Source organism: Melanerpes formicivorus, unplaced genomic scaffold (assembly GCF_026170545.1).
Source record: "Melanerpes formicivorus ecotype bairdi unplaced genomic scaffold, bMelFor1.0.p_v2 SCAF_11, whole genome shotgun sequence".
NCBI lineage: Eukaryota > Metazoa > Chordata > Aves > Piciformes > Picidae > Melanerpes > Melanerpes formicivorus.
This window is the reverse complement of record NW_027142363.1, coordinates 18,567,135-18,585,597: the sequence shown is the minus strand read 5'-3', so window position 1 is coordinate 18,585,597 and position 18,463 is coordinate 18,567,135. Positions and strand designations below refer to the sequence as shown.

The 18,463-nt window shown below is 45.1% G+C and overlaps 1 protein-coding gene across 2 annotated transcripts in view; it reads left to right on the top strand.

Moving 5' to 3' along the window:
- Positions 1 to 18,463, top strand: part of MAP3K15 (mitogen-activated protein kinase kinase kinase 15) — a 70,561-nt gene that overhangs the window by 29,067 nt on the left and 23,031 nt on the right. Inside the window, exons 4-14 of one of the 2 annotated variants that reach the window (XM_068144746.1) lie at positions 1,488 to 1,559; positions 4,732 to 4,925; positions 6,082 to 6,250; positions 6,619 to 6,725; positions 9,759 to 9,929; positions 10,285 to 10,397; positions 11,855 to 12,014; positions 13,100 to 13,250; positions 14,128 to 14,235; positions 15,472 to 15,521; positions 17,255 to 17,350. In XM_068144746.1, coding sequence (XP_068000847.1) covers positions 1,488 to 1,559; positions 4,732 to 4,925; positions 6,082 to 6,250; positions 6,619 to 6,725; positions 9,759 to 9,929; positions 10,285 to 10,397; positions 11,855 to 12,014; positions 13,100 to 13,250; positions 14,128 to 14,235; positions 15,472 to 15,521; positions 17,255 to 17,350 — 1,391 coding nt within the window. The remainder of the gene's footprint in view (positions 1 to 1,487; positions 1,560 to 4,731; positions 4,926 to 6,081; positions 6,251 to 6,618; positions 6,726 to 9,758; positions 9,930 to 10,284; positions 10,398 to 11,854; positions 12,015 to 13,099; positions 13,251 to 14,127; positions 14,236 to 15,471; positions 15,522 to 17,254; positions 17,351 to 18,463) is intronic. The other variant, XM_068144747.1, reaches the window with a different exon arrangement.

Genomic DNA, 18,463 nt, shown 5'->3' with positions numbered 1-18,463 from the left:
AATAATGTCTGGCCCATGGAGGTGTCATTTGCAGAAATTCTTCTTGATCTAAAGGGAACAAGAATGCAATTTATCCTTGCCACAAGGAAATCCTTTTAAACCAAAAGTCACCTTTTATTGTAATTGGCAGCAAGGCTCTGAGGAGTTTCACCAGCTGTATAAATTAGGCTGTGGCTCCTCTTTGAAGACAGTGAATGTTTAAGAAGTCTAAGCAGAAAGGTTTTGACACTTGAACTTGTGTTCTACAATTCAGCAGCCTCAATGAAAAAAAGAACCAAGACACTAAGGTGTGATTCTGTGAATTTATATAATCTGAAGAAATGATATTGCAGAGGAGCTTTCAGGCTTTTATTTTGGAATTATTTTTGCAATACATAGACGTTTGCATGGCATAGTGATTTAATGATGTATTTCTATCAAAGCCTGAGGCTGCAGAAATATTAAAAGAATTTGCAACAAGAATGAAAGAGGAATATAAACATCTTAAATAGAATCTTGGGGAGACATGGAGCTGCTGGAGAGGGTCCAGGGGAGGCCACAAAGATGATCAGAGGGTTGGAGAACCTCCCCTATGGAGAAGGCTGAGAGAGTTGGGGTTCTGCCTGGAGAAGACAAGGCTCCAGGGAGACCTTAGAGCAGCCTTCCAGTAGCTGAAGGGGGCTACAAGTAAGCCAGGAAGGGACTTTTGACAAGGGCTGAGAGAGAGAGGATGAGAGGGAATGGATTTAAGCTTGAGGAGGACATACATAGACTGGAGACTAGGAAGAAATTCTTTTGAGTGAGGGTGGTGAGACACTGGAACAGGTTGCCTGGGGAGGTTGTTGATGCCTCCTCCCTGGAGGTGTTCAAGGCCAGGTTGGATGAGGCCTTGAGCAACCTGGGCTAGTGGAAGGTGTCCCTGCCCATGACAGTGGTGTTGGCATTAGATGATCTTTAAGTCCCTTCCACCCTAAACCATGATTCTATGAATGGTATCAAAACAATGACTAACTCAGTCATTTGTATGACCAATGTTTGTAATCATGAAATACAGCACTGTTACTGCTGATACAATGACAACTAAGGCTTTTAAAATGCATGGAAGTTATTTTTAATGGAAATGTTACTATCTCCAGAAGTGCATAGTGGTAGTGCCTGGATTCTAGGTAACCAATCAGGTGACAACTCTGATAGGTTCATAAAAGTAAGACTTGAAAGCATCTTTTGACACAAGGATGATGTATGGACAAAAATCCTATTGATGGAAAAATCTTGCATTCTGGGTGGCATAAAAATCCTGTAGATAGAGAGATCTTACATTTGAGGTGCCAAGGCATTGCACAATTCACTTGGCCTTGTAAATAAAGCCTTGCTCTAAATATTTTTGCTTTCTGTTGTTTCTTTCTTTTAAGAATTTCTCTGTCCTTGTGTCCTGTCTGCCTTGTTGATTCTTACGCTGTTTTGTGGTGATGTTTTCCTCTTTGTTGTTCTATTTCAATTTGGAGTAGGTTGCCAACCACAAAGCTTTTCTTCGGGTTGAAGTGCCTGATGAATACCACAGTGGTAGTCTGATAGGCAAAGTATGTATCACTTTAAACCTGCTTTCTGGCTGATTGAGATGTCATCTCCTTACTGTCTTTCTTGGCATGTAAAAATGGATAAGGATACTCTAAGGGTAGTGCTTGGCAGGATCTTGTTTGTCAGAGTGATTGTAATCTTAGAGCACTTGGTCCTTGCAAGCTAGATCCTGAGGATTTAGAATGTTTGGCTTCTGATAATCTCTGTTCACAATGTGCATGTGCTCACCTCTAGAAGAAAAAGTTTGTTGGTTTTTTTTTATTTTAACATTTATAATCTCTTAGTTACCTGCATGGGAAGATGGATAAGAATGTGATGTCACCTGAAACTGCTGTGAAAGCCTTAATTCTTCAGACAACAGAGCACTAAACTCCTTGAACACCAAGGGAGTGAATGTAGCTCATTTTCTGTTATCCCATTTTTTCCTTCAGTGGCAAGCACTCCTAATACTTTAGATGCTCAAGCAAATGGCAGCATGAACTGCATGGCTCAAGCAAAATAATTATGCTGTCAGTTGTGCTGCCCTAATTCTCTCTCTAAAAATGAAGAGATTTTACTCAGTATTATTTACTTTTTTTTGGAAAACCTTTAATTTTAGTGTAGTGTTTCTGTCACATAGTCACAGAATGTTAGGGATTAGAAGGGACCTTGGAAGATCATTGAGTCTGCCCCCTCCCACACCAGAGCAGGAGCACCTAGAGTAGATCACAGAGGAACACATCCAGGCAGGTTTTGAACATCTCCAGAGAAGGAGACTCCACAACCTCTCTGGGCAGCCTGCTCCAGGGCTCTGGCACCTCTATACTAGAAAAGTTTTCCCTTCTGTTCCCATGGAAGCTTCTCTGCTCCAGCTGGCATCCAGTGCCCCTTGTCCTGTCCTTGGACATCCCTGAGCAGAGCCTGGCTCCATCCTCCCCACACTGCCCTGCACAAGCTTTATCAACAGGAATGAGGGCAGCCCTCAGGCTCCTCGTGCTCCAAGCCCCAGCTCCCTCAGCCTGGCCTCACAGGGAGATGTTCCACAGGGAGATGTTCCACTCCACAGGGAGATGAGGTATTTCTTGACCTGAGAGGCCCAGAATTTGACACAATATTCCAGATGTGGCCTCAGCAGGTCAGAGTAGAGGGGCAGGAGAGCCTCTTCACCACACCCCAGGATTCCCTTGGCCTTCTTGGCCACAAGGGCACATTGCTGGCTCATGGTTATCCTGTCCAGCAGGACCCCACTTTCCCCTATGCTGCTCTCTAACAGGTTAGTCCCAGCCTGTCCTGGTGCATGTGGTGGTTCTTTCCCAGATGCCAGACTCTACCCTTGTCCTTGTTGGATTTCATTCCATTTCTCCTCACCCAACTCTCCAGCCTGTGTAGGTCTGGCTGAATGGCAGCACAGCCTTCAGATGTTTCAGCCACTCCTCCCAGTTTGGTGCCATCAGCAACCTTGCTGGCAGTGCCCTCTCTGCCCTCATCCAAGTCCTTGATGAATATATTGAACAGCACTGGCCCCAGTACCAACCCCAGAGGGACTCCACTAGACACAAGCTTCCAAACAGATTCTGTCCCATTGCCCAGAACTCTGACTTCTTTCCTTCAACCAGTCCTCAATCCACCTCAGTCCACCTCACAAAGTGTCAGGTGCAGTACAATAAAGAAAAAAAAGGTTTATTAAGATCTAAAGTTTACTTTTAGTAGCATTAGCCAAGTATTTAGAGGAGTATCTTAACACAATGCACTCTACATGAGCCCTCTCTTGCCTGGAACTTTTAAACAGCTTCTGTTCAGCAAATTCTTAATACCTTAAGCCATTTTCCCCTGAAGAACACTTAGAATCATAGGATTGAACCATAGTATTGTTAGGGTTAGAAGGGACCTCAAGGATCATCCAGTTCCAAACCCCCTGCCATGGGCAGGGACACCTCACGTTAGATCAGGTGGCTCAGAGCCACATCCAGCCTGGCCTTAAGAACACTTCCCTCTCTCAACCTACTTGCAGTTATTTATTGAGGTATTTTTGGGGCTTGGTTGGTTGTTTTTGTGTTGTGGTTTTTTTAGGGGGGGGAGGAGTTGTTTTTTTCATGTTCCTAAACCTTTGGCTTTTTTTGATGTAGATTTTAGAGTGTTGGGATTGATTGTGGCAGGGAAGTTGGAGTTGATAATCTCTGAGCTCCCTTCCAACCTAAGCCATTGTATGATTTTTTTTTAACATCTTCCCAGCATTCTCCTATTGTTTAAGGTGACTTTAAATGGCTACACCTTTGCTGCAGGCTTAGAGGATATGAAAAAAACATGAAAGGTGTGTTTTGCTGTAGTGTTTGACACCTTTATGTCCCCAAGGTGGCAGTTGGAGGCTGTTTAGTGCTGGGTGGGGATGTGACCCATCCCTCCTCCTATCTGGTTACTCTGAAATGCAGAGCTTAGTTTTCCTTCAAATAGCAGAGAATTGTCATAGCTCTAAATGGGATCTTGGTGCTTCTAGTAGCTGCAGGAAACTTCCCAGTTCTCTGGGGTTTGGGGTCTTGCTCAGGAGCTGAAAACTCTGAACTTAGTGGGTTTGTGCCCTTCAGGGTATTTTCTCTCTCATCTCCCCTTTAAGCACCTTGATCATGTTTGCACTTCCTGTGTGGCATATGAAGGATTTGGGGAGGGTTGCTTTTAGAAATCCGTGTTCAAACTCTTCCACACATTTCAAAACCTTACAAAGTTTTGTTGGCTGATTGCTTTGGTGTTTGATGGCAGCAGGTGTTTTGCAGGCTTCTCTGGGTTAAACACCTGCATAAAGTCCTCCCAGTGCCAGTGTTGCTGCATTTCTCTCTGTGGGGAGCTCTGCATCAGAGCCTCCTACTTTCTGCAGTTCTCATTCTCTCTGGGGAGCTCTGCATCATAGCCTCCTGGGACAGGATGCAAGTACAAAAATCTGGGAGCTGAAGGTTAGCTTGTAACTGTAGGACCCTGTCACACGAAGGAAGGATTTCATTGTATGGTTGCCTTACAGATCTAGACTCAAGATTTGTAACTCCTCCACAGAGAATTCCATGCTTGCAAATCTTGTCTCTAACACTGTGCTAAAGCTTTACAGTGCACCAGCTGCTTTGCTTTCTGTCAGTAAAAGATTCTGTGTGCCCACAAATGCCTTTCCACATTCCCTTGTTTCCTAAACTGTGCCTGTTTTTCTTTCAGGCTTCCAGTGGCAATTACTATTTTATTCCCTACATCATCACACCTTGTGCTGACTACTTTTGCTGTGAAAGTGATGCCCAACGAAGAGCTTCTGAGTATATGCAACCCAGCTGGGACAACATCCTGGGGCCACTTTGTGTGCCACTGGTGGACAAGTTTATCAGCCTTCTCAAGGATGTTCATGTTACATCATGGTGATTTTACAACACACACACCCCTCCAGAACCTTTGAGAGCCTCTTTTTAATGTTGTGATGAAAAGATGCAGAATCCCTAGGATTACTGATTTTTATTTAGTTATTTATTGATTCATTTTATTTTTCCTCTGCATCTAATGGTGCTAAAAGACTTCTAGCTTCACTGCTTCTCTGTTGAAGTCCTGCACAGAATCACAGAATATATTTGGTTGAAAGAGACCTTTAATACCATCTAATCCAACCCTTGACCCAGCACTGAAGGGTCAGCACTAAACCGTGTCCCTAAGTGTCAGGTCCAAAAGGGACTGGAACACCTCCAGGGATAGTGACTCCAGCACTACCCTGGGCAGACCATTCCAGTGTTTGAGAGCCCTTTCAGTGCAGAAATACTTCCTAACATCCAGCCTGAACCTCTCCTGGTGCAGCTTGGAACCATTTCTTGTAGTCTTTTTGCTTGCCACCAAGGAGCAGAGGCTGCCCCCTCCTCACTCCAATCTCCTTTCAGGGAGCTGTAGAGAGCAATTAGGTCTCCCCTAAGCCTCCTTTTCTCCAGCCTGAACACCCCCAGCTCCCTCAGCTGCTCCTCATAGGCCAGGTACTCCAGGCCTTTCTCCAGCCTTGTTGCCCTTCTCTGGACACGCTTCATCCAACCTGGCCTTGAACACCCCTCAGCGAGGAGGTATCCACAGCCTTCCTGGGCAGTCTGTTCCAGAGTCTCATCACCCTCACACTGAAGAACTTGCTTCCTCAGCTCCAGTCTAACCCTGCTCTCTCTTGACTTCAAACCATTCCCCCTTGTACTGTCTCTAGACACCCTTATTAAAAGTCCTTCTGCAGCCTTCCTTTTAGGATCCCTTCTGCTGTTGGAAGGCAGCTCTGAGGTCCCCCTGGAGTCTTCTCCAGGCTGAACACCCTCAACTCCCTCAGCCTGTTCTCATAGCAGAGGTGCTGCAGGCCTTGGCTTACAATCTTGGTTGTAAAAATACTGATACATAGCCCCAGAGTCTGAGATAGGTCGAGGTGGATATGTAGGGACATGTGACACCTCCCTCTGAGGTACTATTAGAAATTATAGCTTTTTGTTAGAACTAACCATATTCCTTAAGAAGTATCTAAAAGTCCTTTCCACATATGTCTATCTTTTGTTTCTCTAGTGCCTATTATAAAGAAACTCTGCTGAATGATATCAGAAAAGCTAGAGAGAAGTATCAAGGAGATGAGCTGGCGAAGGAGCTGGCCAGGATTAAGCTTCGTATGGATAACACTGAAGTGCTGACTTCTGACATTGTCATAAACCTGCTTCTCTCTTACAGAGATATTCAGGTATGTTCCTGATGACTAAGGAAAATTATTTTACCCTGGGATTTTGGCTTTTGTTTGTTCTTCTGTACTTGATCATTTGGTTAACGCGTGATTCAAAGCTGACAGTGAGTGGTTACATTGTTAAATGCTTTGATTTGTTTGTTGGGCACCATAGGGAACTTTGGACTCTTATTTATTTTGCCTGTGAGCAAGAAACACAGATTAGGTGACTTCCTGAGGTCACCTCTTTTGTGTTTAGTCATTTTTAACCTCCTTAAACAGTTAGGTGAGATATTAATAGTCATGATACAATCTAGTTTAGTAATGCTTTCCTCTGCCTTCAGTTTCTTTTAGTACTTCTTTTCCTTTTTCCTCTTAATTCATACCAGGACTATGATGCCATGGTGAAGCTGGTAGAAACACTAGAAATGCTTCCTACCTGTGATCTGGCTGATCAGCACAACATTAAATTTCATTATGCTTTTGCACTGAACCGGTAAGGATGATTAGCTGAGGTGGTTGCATGTTGTTGTGGTTCCCTGTGGGCTGAAAAGATCAAATTCTTTTCCCTTTCTGCACACACTGACATTCACCACAGCCATCTTTCCCTGATCCCATGCTCCCTGCACACCAGGACAGCTTGCAACTTTTCTTTTCCAACAGCCATCATTTTGTCAACAGCCTGGGGAAAGTGGATTTGTTGACTCCAGTGATGCCAATGGGTTCTTGGTCAGGCTGAGACTGCTTCTTCTGAATGTCTAGAAAAGTTTAGCATGAGAGTTATGGATGAATTATTACAATAACAGATAACAAGCACTGCTAGGTCATGTACCATGATACAGCTTCCTTGAAAGGCTGAAAAGTGATCTGGACCTACAGACAAGTTGCTAGATTAGGAAACACAGATGTATTATTCATGGAATCACAGAGTGGTTTGGGCTGGAAGGGACCTCCAAAGGTCATCTAGTCCTGCAGTGAAAAGGGAAATCCTCCACTAGATCAGGTTTCTCAGGTTGAGCAGGTTGTCCAGCCTGACCTTGAGATCTCCAGGACTGGGGCCTCAGCTGCCTCAGCAAAGAGGCCAAAAAAGTATGCCAAATTCTGTTCAGAACAGAGCAGACCTTAAAATGAAATCCAGCCCTAGCATGAGGCCAGAGCTGTGAAGACTTCAATTTCTTTTTAAGGCAGTTCCATCTTGACTTTTATATGAATAATGAGGGCAGCTGGAGCTACTGTAATTTAACTCAGCATGCTGTGTTTTAGCAAGCAAACATATCCCAATGCAATAACAAAAAGGGCAATTAGAAAGTGAAGGGCATAACAGGGTGCAAGTAGAAAATCACAAGTAATTGTGAATAATAGTAGGCATAGGAAATTATTCCTTTTGCAGAGCACTAGGTACTAATTTCAAATAGTCTGGTCTGCAATTACTCAGAGTTAGTAAAAAGCACATCATGGGGTTCTTCATTTTATGAGGGGCTTGCATGAAGCACTTGAAGGGTATATAAGGGGGTAAAACCAGCTCTTTTTTCATTGTCATAACTAACTGGAGAGTGCAAATTTAGTTCCAGCCTCACTGTCTCATTCAGGGCCTTGTTTTTCTCATTGGCTGTGTCAGCTATTGAAGGTTCAACAGTCAAATTGCATCCCCAGTGAAATGTGCCTTAACTCACTAATTAGTTTTTTTGTTCTAAGAGAGGGTGTACAAAGGTGGTAGAACTCTGGAACAGGATGCCCAGGCACGTTGTGGATGCCTTCTCCCTGGGAATGTTCAAGGCCAGGTTGGATGAGGCCCTTGAGTCTAGTTGAGAGGTGAGCCCAAGCCAGCCTCATGAGGTTCAACAAGACCAAGTGCAAGGTCCTGCATCTGGGTCAAGGCAATCTCAAGCACTGATACAGGCTGGGCAGAGACTGGCTGGAGAGCAGCCCTGAAGAAAAGGACTTGGGGGTGCTGGAGGATGAGAAGCTCAACATGAGCCAGCAGTGAGCACTTGTAGCCCAGAGAGCCAAGCAGAGCCTGGGCTGCAGCAAGAGAAGTGTGGGCAGCAGGGCCAGGGAGGGGATTCTCCCCCTCTGCTCCACTCTGCTGAGACCACAGCTGGAGCTCTGTGTCCAGTTATGGAGTCTCTGTTACAGGAAGGATCTGGAGGTGCTGGAAGGTGTCCAGAGAAGGGCCATGAGGATGAACAGAGGGCTGGAGCTGCTCTGCTACGGAGACAGACTGAGAGAGTTGGGACTGTTCAGTATGGAGAAGAGAAGGCTCCCAGGAGACTTTCTTGTGGCCTGAAGGGGGGTAGAAGAAAGCTGGAGAAGGATTATTGATGGTGTCAGGGAGTGATGAGACTGGGGGGGAATGGAACAGAACTAGAAGTGGGGAGATTGAGATTGGCTGTTAGGAAGAAGTTGTTGCCCATGAGGGTGGTGAGAGACTGGCATGGGTTGCCCAGGGAGGTGGTGGAAGCCTCCTGCCTGGAGGTTTTTGCAGCCAGGCTGGATGTGGCTGTGAGCAACCTGAGGTAGTGTGAGGTGTCCCTGCCCATGGCAGGGGAGTTTGTACTGGATGATTCTTGAAGTGCCTTCCAACCCTGACAATTCTATGATTCTCTAAGAAGCATTCCAGCCCCTGGTGGGGAGGTCCATGTGCTTCCTGTGTTGAAGGCTCCAGGGCCTGGACACAGTGCTCCAATTGACTTGGCTTCTCCTGTAGCTATTGGCTGTCAGTCCTCTTGATTCAGGATATCTTGGGCACAATGAATGAGCTTCCACCTGGAATGCTGAAAATGTCAAGTTTTGTTAAGCATTGCTAGGAATGAACACTGAAGAGGTGCTTGTTTCTCACTGCAGGATGTGCAGTCTGTGTGCTTAGGCAGAATTTAAGTTAGATGGCAGATGAACTTTTTTTTCATAGAGGAGTTCTGAGCTTAAATCAGTTCTTATGTAGCTACAAGTAGAATCATAGAATTGCTAGGGTTGGAAGGGATCTCAAGGATCATCCACTTCCAACCCCACTGCCATGGGCAGGGACACCTCACACTACAGCAGGTTGCTCACAGCCACATCCAGCCTGGCTGCAAAAACCTCCAGGCAGGAGGCTTCCACCACCTCCCTGGTCAACCTCTGCCAGTCTCTCACCATCCTCGTGGGGAAGAACTTCCTCCTAACATCCAATCTGAATCTTCCTATTTATAGTTTTTTTCCATTCCTCCCAGTCCTGTCACTCCCTGACACCCCAAAATTTCCCTCCCCAGCTTTCTTGTAGCCCCCCTGAGAAACTGGAAGGCCACAATTAGGTCTCCCTGGAGCCTTCTCTTCTCCAGACTGAACAGCCCCTACTTCCTCAATCTGTCTTCATAGGAGAGGTGCTCCATGGTAGGAGAAGTCATTTTTGTCTATCAACCAGCACTCGTACATCAGCCTAAGTATCTGTATCTAGTAGTGTTGGATGGGTTGTGGGATTAGATATTGCTCCACCATCTTGCAGACCTGAACTAATTAACTGATTAACTGTACTCTCCGCATTTGATTTCAGAAGAAACAATGCAGGTGACAGAGAGAAGGCACTCCAGGTTATGCTTCAAGTCCTGCAGACATGTGATCACCCTGCTCCAGATATGTTTTGCTTGTGTGGGAGGATCTACAAGGACATGTTTCTGGATTCTGACTGTAAAGACACCGACAGTCGAGATCATGCCATTGAATGGTAACAGGAAAAAGACCCAATAAATAATATCTATTCAAAAGTGTTTTCAGACTTCTGGTTATGAAAAGCAGGGTTGTAAGAATTAAACATCAGTTATTCACAGGATCCCAGGATGTTAGGGGTTGGAAGGGACCTCTAGAGATTATTGAGTCCAACCCCCCTGCCAGAGCAGGACCATAGAATCCAGCACAGGTCACACAGGAACACATCCAGACAGGGCTTGAAAGTCTCCAGAGAAGGAAACTCCACAGCCTCATTAGGCAGCCTGTTCAAGGGCTTAAAATAGCTACCAAAATTTTGTAGCGTTTCAGCTCTTCCTTGCAGTGAGATGTGAGCTCTTGACTCTTCTCTGCAGGTACCGCAAAGGATTTGAGCTGCAGTCAACTCTCTATTCTGGAATTAACCTTGCAGTTTTGCTACTTGTTGCAGGACAACAGTTTGAAAGCTCAATGGAACTGAGAAAAATAGGTAAATATCCACACAGTGCCATGGACAAGTTTTCTGTCTCTCTCCCTGTGAGGAAAAGGAAAAAGCTTATAGTGATGAGTTGCATGGTCAGGTTCAGGCTTTTTAGTGATGGGTCCTAGGTGGCAGCCAAAACCACAGGCATCTTGAAGGACCTCTTGTTGCCTTGGAGCACCTTTCTAGTGACATCTGATGGGTTTTGGAGAACGGGAGAGGAGCAAGGAAGACAAACTTCAGCACCATCCTTACACTGCCTTTAATGCACCACAGAGATTACCTTCTTGCACAGCCAAGAGAGGACAGGAAGCATGGCCCAACTCTTGTCAGAGATGCCAGGGAAGGATCCACAGAGGTTTTGTTAGAGCCACAGGAAGTATCACATGGAAGGATCTGTCAGGACTGGTTGTCTACCTAGATTCACATCTTTCATGTAGGTGGTAAAGCACCACTGGATGCCTGTAAAGAAAGCAGATGATGGAAACAGATATGCAGCTCTTCCTAGACAGACAGTAGTTGACAATTACCTTTGGAATCACATACTGATTGTGCATACTTGAACTTCAAAGGGGAAGAATGCAAAGATGGCTTCAAATCATTCCCTTGACCTTACTCTGGGGTGGACTTGCAATAACCTCTAGCTATTGATCTCTTGCAGTAGATGCAGATCTCGAGGACACAGAGATGTGGAGCTTACACTGAGGGTCAGGAGGTAGATGGTCCAGGCAGACAGCAAAAGAGGCTGTTCAACACTGTGTGTGGTACAGTTCTGACTGAAGGGTATTGAGGGTGTTATTTGCAGACCCAGGCTCTTTGTCAGGCAGTGTTTATTTTCTGGGGAAAAGTTGCTCCACTTTATCAGTAATGTTTAATCAGATGTTTTTAGTCTTTTACTGATAGACTTAGCAGTAAAAACAACATATTTATAGAATCACAGAATGGCTCAGGTTGGAAGGGACTTTAGAGATCATCTGTTCCGACCTCCCCACCATGGGCAGGGACACCTCTCAACTACTCAGCTGCTCAAGGCCTCATCCAACCTGGCCTTCAACACCCCCTAGGAGAAGGCATCCACAGCCTCTCTGGGCAGCCTATTTCAGAGTCTCCTTATGCTTGTACTGAAGAACTTCTTCCCATGATCCATTCTAAACCTACTCTCCCTCAGATTCAAACCATTCCCCCTTGTCTTATTACTAGACCCCCTTATGAAAAGTCACTCTGCAGCCTTCCTGTAGGATCCCTTCAGCTATTGGAAGGCAGCTCTGAGGTCCCCCCAGAATCTTCTCTTCTCCAGACTGAATAATCCCAACTCCCTCAGCCTATCCTCATGGCAGAGGTGCTCCAGCCCTTGGACCATTTTTGTGACACTCTTCTGGACTTGCTCCAACAGCTCTGTGCCCTTTGCTGGGGCCAGCAGTGTTTTTCTGATAGAAGAATATGTTTTTTTCATGTCAATTGTGCAGGTGTCCGGTTAAACAGTTTACTGGGAAGAAAAGGAAGCCTGGAGAAACTGAACAGTTACTGGGATGTGGGACAGTTCTTCAGCGTGAGCATGCTGGCTAATGATGTTGGCAAAGCAGTGCAAGCAGCAGAGAAACTTTTTAAGCTGAAGCCTCCAGTGTGGTATGTGGTAAAAAGTTGGCACTGAAATACCTAATGATGGGGAAATACACCCAAAAAATGTAGTTGCTGGGATAATTTCACCTTAGGTTGTTTGTGTGACTCTGACTTTTATTTTGGAAAGGAAGGGGGGAGGTAAATAAATTGTTACCCATCCTTGCTAGGTTTGTATCCCACTCTAACACGAAATTGTTACCCATCACTGTTGGGTTTGTATCCCAATCTAACAAGAAATTATTACCCATCCTTGCTGGGTTTGTATCCCACTCCAACAAGAAATTGTTACCCATCACTGTTGGGTTTGTATCCCACTCTGACACTAAATTGCTACCCATCCTTGTGGGGTTTATATCCCACCATTTATAAGAAAGAATCTGGAAATGAGTGATCATAGAATCACAGAATTGTCAGGGTTGGAAGGGACCTCAAGGATCAGCCAGTTCCAACCCCCCTGCCATGGCCAGGGACACCTCACACTGGATCAGGTTGCTCACAGCCACATCCAGCCTAGCCTTGAAAACCTCCGGGGCTGAGGCTTCCACCACCTCCCTGGGCAACCTGTTCCAGGCTCTCACCACCCTTATGGTGAAGAACTTCTTCCTATCATCCAATCTGAATCTACCCATTTCTAGTTTTGCTCCATCCCCCCTAGTCCTACCACTACCTGACATCTTAAAAAGTCCCTCCCCAGCTTTCTTATAGGCCCCCTTAAGAAACTGGAAGGCCAGTATCTTAATTCCTTGTAAAACCATTCTTTGCAGAGTTTAACTAGCTGCTGCTTCCCTCCCTCACCATCTTCTAGCTGCTAATATCCAGTCTAATCTCCATATAGCTACTCATGTAACTACACCCTTTGGCAAAAGCTGTTGTTCATGAACATCCAGGTGAGCTTATGACTTCAGGTTGTGGCTAAACTTATTGTTCTTCCCAGAAATCTGTAAAACTCAACACAGTCATCTCCATTATGGCAGCTTGTAAAGTGCAGTTCATTTCTTTGTGTGTGTGTTATGTGTAAGTCAGTTCAATTGACTTAGAGTCTGGTCATATTTTGTTCTCCCCTCTTAACTCCCTAATTCAATACATTCCAGGTACTTGAAATCCTTAGTTCAGAATCTGATGTTAATTCAGCGTTTCAAGAAGCTCACCATAGAACATTCTTCTAGACAAGAAAGGTTGACTTTCTGGCTAGATATCATTTTTGAGGCAACGAAGGAAGCAACTAATGGACTGAGATTTCCAGTAAGATGTTATGTCCAAACAAGTTTTGTATGTCTTGTAGAATCATTGAATGGTTTGGGTTGGGAGGGACCTCCAAAGGTCATCCAGTCCAATCCTCCTGTAGTCAGCAGGGACATCCTCCACTAGATCAGGTTGCTCACAGCCTTGTCAAGCCTGACCTTGAAGACCTCCAGGGATGGGGCATCAACTACCTCCACAGGCAACTTGTTTTGCAGTATTCCAGCACCCTCATGGTGCAGAACTTGTACCTAATTTAATTGTCCTCTACTTTCAATCCATTGCCCCTCATCCTTTCCCTGCAGGCCTCTGGGAGCAGTCCCTCTGCAGCCTTCTTGTAGCCTCCTTCAGGTACTGGAAGGCTGCTCTTAATTCTGCCTGGAGCCTTCTCTTCTCCAGGCTGAACAACCCCAGCTCCCACAGCCTGTCCTTGTGGGAGGATTGCTCCAGCTCCCAGTCATTTTTGTGACCCTCTTCCAGAGCTGCTCCATCAGGTCCATGTCCTTCCTGTGTTGAGGGCTGCAGAGGCTTTAACAAGAACTGGACCACTCTAAACACTATGCTTACATGCTTTGCTAGCTATCATTTCATTGCATGAACCAAAGCTCTGTGTTCTGCTAATCTTTACTCAGTAAAAAAATATTTAACCCACCACCCTAGAAGCATTCTAAGACTTTAAAGCCTCCTACAACAAATTCTGGTAGTACCATTTTGTTGTACATAGGAACACAGCCTCTACCTGTCCTGTCCGGCCCTTCTCTCTCCCCTTGGAAATTTATTAGGTGTTACTTTGATTACCTGTTGTCCATATCAGAGCATCTGAAGATACTGTCAAGCATTATGTGCTGATTTATTAAGGGAAAATGTTTTCTCTCTTCAGGTTTTGGTGATAGAACCAACCAAAGTCTACCAGCCTGCCTATGTTTCCATCAACAAAGAAGCAGATGAGAGATCTCTCTCGTTGTGGCATGTCTCTCCCACTGAAATGGTAAAGCTACCAGCAGATGTGTTTCATTGTACTCTGATTCACTGTGCTTGAAGTCACTTTTGTCACAGATAGATTTTGGAGCACTTTCTGTGAAGCACCAAGCTCAGTATCTCTTTTGTGTGTTTATGAAAGTTCATTTTCATAGAACCATCCTAGAATGGCTTAGGTTAGAAGGGACCTCAGAGCACATTTACTCCTACCTCCCTGCCATGGGCAGGGATACCTCTCAACTAGCCCAAGTTGCTCAAGGCCTCATCCAGCCTGGCCTTGAATGCCTCCAGGGAGGGGACATCCACAACCTCCCTGGGCAACCTGTTCCAGAGTCTCACCACCCTCATAATGAAGAACTTCTTCCTAATATCCAGACCTGGACCTGTGAACTTCTTTTTCAGCACACTGTTCTACTGCACTACTTAGTATGAATGTTGTCTGACACAGCTTTGCTTTTTGGAACTTTGCTAAGCTGGAAGAGGGCGGATTTAGGCTGAATATTGGGAAGAAGTTCTTTACAGTGAGGGTGGTGAGACACTGGAGGTTGTGGATACCACCTTCCTGAATGTGTTCAAGGCCAGGCTGGATGAGGCCTTGAGCAACCTGGGCTAGTTGAGAGGCATCCCTGCCCATGGCAGGGGGATTGGAACTGGATGATCTTTAAGATCCATTCCAAACCAAACCATTCTGTGAAGAAATCCTTGGTGCCTATCTGGCAGTGCTAAAGAAGATCCAGCTATTGGCAAGGGATTTATGAATGGCTAAGGTCCTAGGCACAAGATGTCCTTCCTGTGTTTTGCTTTCGGTGTGCTCCCTGGGCCAAACTGTTAACTCAGTTCCTCTTAGGAAGGTGTATGAAGCTTCCTGCCCCTTCAAGTGTAAGGCATAGTCTGTTTCATACATAATGTTGATGTTTTGAGTCAAAACATAGCATTTGGTAAATTGCACCTCAATATTTCCTTTTCAAATTTAATTCTACAGGAGGAAATATGTCCTTTACTTCCACCCTCTGCCATTTACATTCATTTTTCCTCAAGTGGCCTTTCCCCAGGGCCATACATTTCCTCAGCTATGTATGGCCTTTCTTTACCTATACATCAATCTTAGTTGAAAGTTAGAGGAGGAGAAGTAAAGGAAGGAAAAGACACATGTTGGGAAACATGGAACACCTTTATTTTGCTTACCATGCTGTGACTTCAAGTCAAAGTTAAACTCTGGCTGAATGTAGCTCTTCATTCTTTACAGAAACAGATTCATGAGTGGAATTTCACAGCTTCTTCCATTAGGGGAATAAGGTTGGTATGTGAGAAAGCAGTTAAGTGTTTTCTTTGTTTTCTGTTTCCCTTAAGTTGGGAATGTGGATTCTACTTGAAACCTCTGCTTTGCATTGCCTGTTATACAAGCCTTGAAATGTCAGCACAGAAGAGTTGGCATTTTCATGCATGGACAAAGCTGTGCATTTCTCATAGGAATATTCATCTAAGAGGGACGTGTGGGAGTAGATTCTGGGGTAGACCTCCCTGGTTTATCACTCTTGTACCTGCTTTTTACATATTATTCTAAATTTTCAGTGAAGTTATTGCTATCTCTACATTTAAAAACCATGGGCAGCAGAAGGAAAGAGGAGCCCTTAGCTCTTCTTCCTTCCAAAACAGTTTGTCTGTTTTCCTTTGAGAAAAGGAAGCCCTGGTATCTGTTTGCCAGTTGGAATTCAGAAATGCTTCTGGTATGGCTCTGTCTAAAACCCTTCTAGCTGCAACTTGGGTTATGAGAGAAATGTTAAATGAGACATGGACATAGTTTCTGCTGAGGAAAGAATTCTTGAGCTGGAAGGAGGCTTCTAGTGGAGTTTCTCAAGGGCTAGCCTTTAAATAGTTTAAGTAGCTCCATTTTGTGATGTCTGTTGTAATGGAAACACCAGGCACAAGTAAATGAGTCCAAAGACCAGTAGAAAGAAGATTAGATTATTATTTACACACAATAGAACTGTTGTGAGAAATTAAGTGGCTGTTGGGTTGAGCTCTTGAAACACTTTCTGGTTCAGGTACAAGCATACATGCAGATACCTGATGAGTTCTGTGGTTCTCAAAGCAAAGGGTTCTGGGCTGTAATTTGGAGCACAAGCACCTAAGGTTTAGGTTCTGAGTTTCTATTTTCTGAATTTGTATAACAGCAACAACAATAATAGATGACTGCTGTGAAAACCGACAGCTGTGTCTTTAAACCAAGAGTCTACCCTAACTTCAGGTTCTTCTGAAGGAAAGAGGTTTTGCTTTAAGTGAATTTAATGTGAACTTCTATTTTACTGTTCCCGTGTGAGTGGATGTCAAGCTGTCATTATTGATGTCTGTGGAGATGATTACAGGATGTTAGGGGTTGGAAGGGACCTGCAGAGAGCATCCAGTCCAAACCCCCTGCCAAAGCAGGAGCACCCAGGGCAGTTCACACAGGAACTCATCCAGGTGGGTTTGGAAAGTCTTCAGAGAAGGAGACTCCACAACCTCTCTGGGTAGCCTGTTCCAGGGCTCCAGCACCTTCACCATACAGAAGTGTCTCCTTGTATTGTCTCCTGTGTTCCAGCTTGTACCTGTTACTCCTTGTTCTAACACTGGCCACCACCACAAAGAGCCTGGCACCCTCATTCTGACACCCACCTGACAGATATTGATAGACATTGATCAGGTCCCCTCTCAGCCCTCCCTTTTCCAGACTAAACAGCCCCAAGACTCTGTCTTTCATCACAGGAGAGATATTCCAATCCCCCAGTCAGCCTGGAACAGACTGCCCAGGGATGTGGTTGAGGCCCTGTCCTTGGAGGTATTCAAGCTCAAACTGGATGCATCCCTGGGCAGCCTGAGCTAGTTGGAGGTGTCCCTGCTGCCTGCAGGGGGTTGCACAAGATGACCTTGGAGAGTCCCTTCCTACCCAATGGAGCCTGTGAACCTGTAAAAAAAATTAACTCCTCCTTGCACTATTTCATCTGTCAGTTCCATCCCCAAAGCATCTTTCCTTCCTGTGTGTGTTGCAGCATTTCTAAGTTCGATGAGCGATGTTGTTTCCTTTACGTCCATGACAACTCTGATGACTTCCAAATCTATTTTTCTACTGAAAGCCAATGCAGCAGGTGAGTCCAGTTTGTGTGGGTGTTGCATGTGAGCTCTCTGTCCCAAAGTTGCTGGATTTGTTGAGGCTTGAAAGCTGCTGTTTCTAAGAAATTAATGATTTATTTCTCTGCTTCTTTTTCTCTTGATGAAGAAGCAATGAGCTAAACTTAGTGATGTCTAAGGTCATGAGAGTGATGTACTGTTACATTTGTTGGCTGAGGGAGCTGGAGTTGTTTATCCTGGAGAAGAGGAGGCTCAGAGGAGACCTTCTTGCTCTCTACAACTACCTGAAAGGAGGTTGTAGGCAGCTGGGGGTTGGTCTCTTCTCCCAGGCAACCAGCACCAGAACAAGAGGACACAGTCTCAAGCTGTGCAGGAGGAAGTTAGGAAGTTAAGGCTGGAGGTGAGGTGAAAGTTCTTCCCAGAAAGAGTAATTGGCCATTGGAATGTGCTGCCCAGGGAGGTGGTGGAGTCCCCATCCCTGGAGGTGTTCAAAAAAGGGTTGGATGAGGCACTTGAAGCCATGGTTTAGTTGTCAGGAGGTGTTAGGTCTTAGGTGATAGGTTGGACTTGATGATCTCTGAGGTCTTTTCCAACCTGGCTGATTCTATGATTCTTCGATCAGTTTATCTACAAGGTGTTAAGTCTGTGAACAGGCTTAATTAGCTTCTTCTAATTTATAACTCTTACCTTCTTTGTCTGTGTGTTGGCCATGCCATCTATTGGTTTAGATTCCCTTATGTACCTGTTCAACTTGATTTAAATAAGAGCAAACAGATGTAATCAAAATGTCTAGTAGCATAAGTATCACAAGTATCTCTTCCTATCTGCATCTGTGTCCAGATGTTTTCTGATGAGTCATAGAATGGTTTGGGTTGGAAGGGACCTTAAAGATCATCCAATTCCAACACCCCTGCCATGGGCAGGGACACCTTCCACTAGCCCAGGTTGCTCAAGGCCTCATCCAGCCTTGGAACACCTCCAGGGAGGGGACATCCATGACCTCAGGGCAACCTTTTCCCGTGTCTCAACACCCTTGCTGGAAAGAGTTTCTTCCTAATCTCCACTCTGAATTTCCCCTCCTCAAGCTTCAATCCATTCCCTCTCATCCTATCACTACACACTCTTATAAA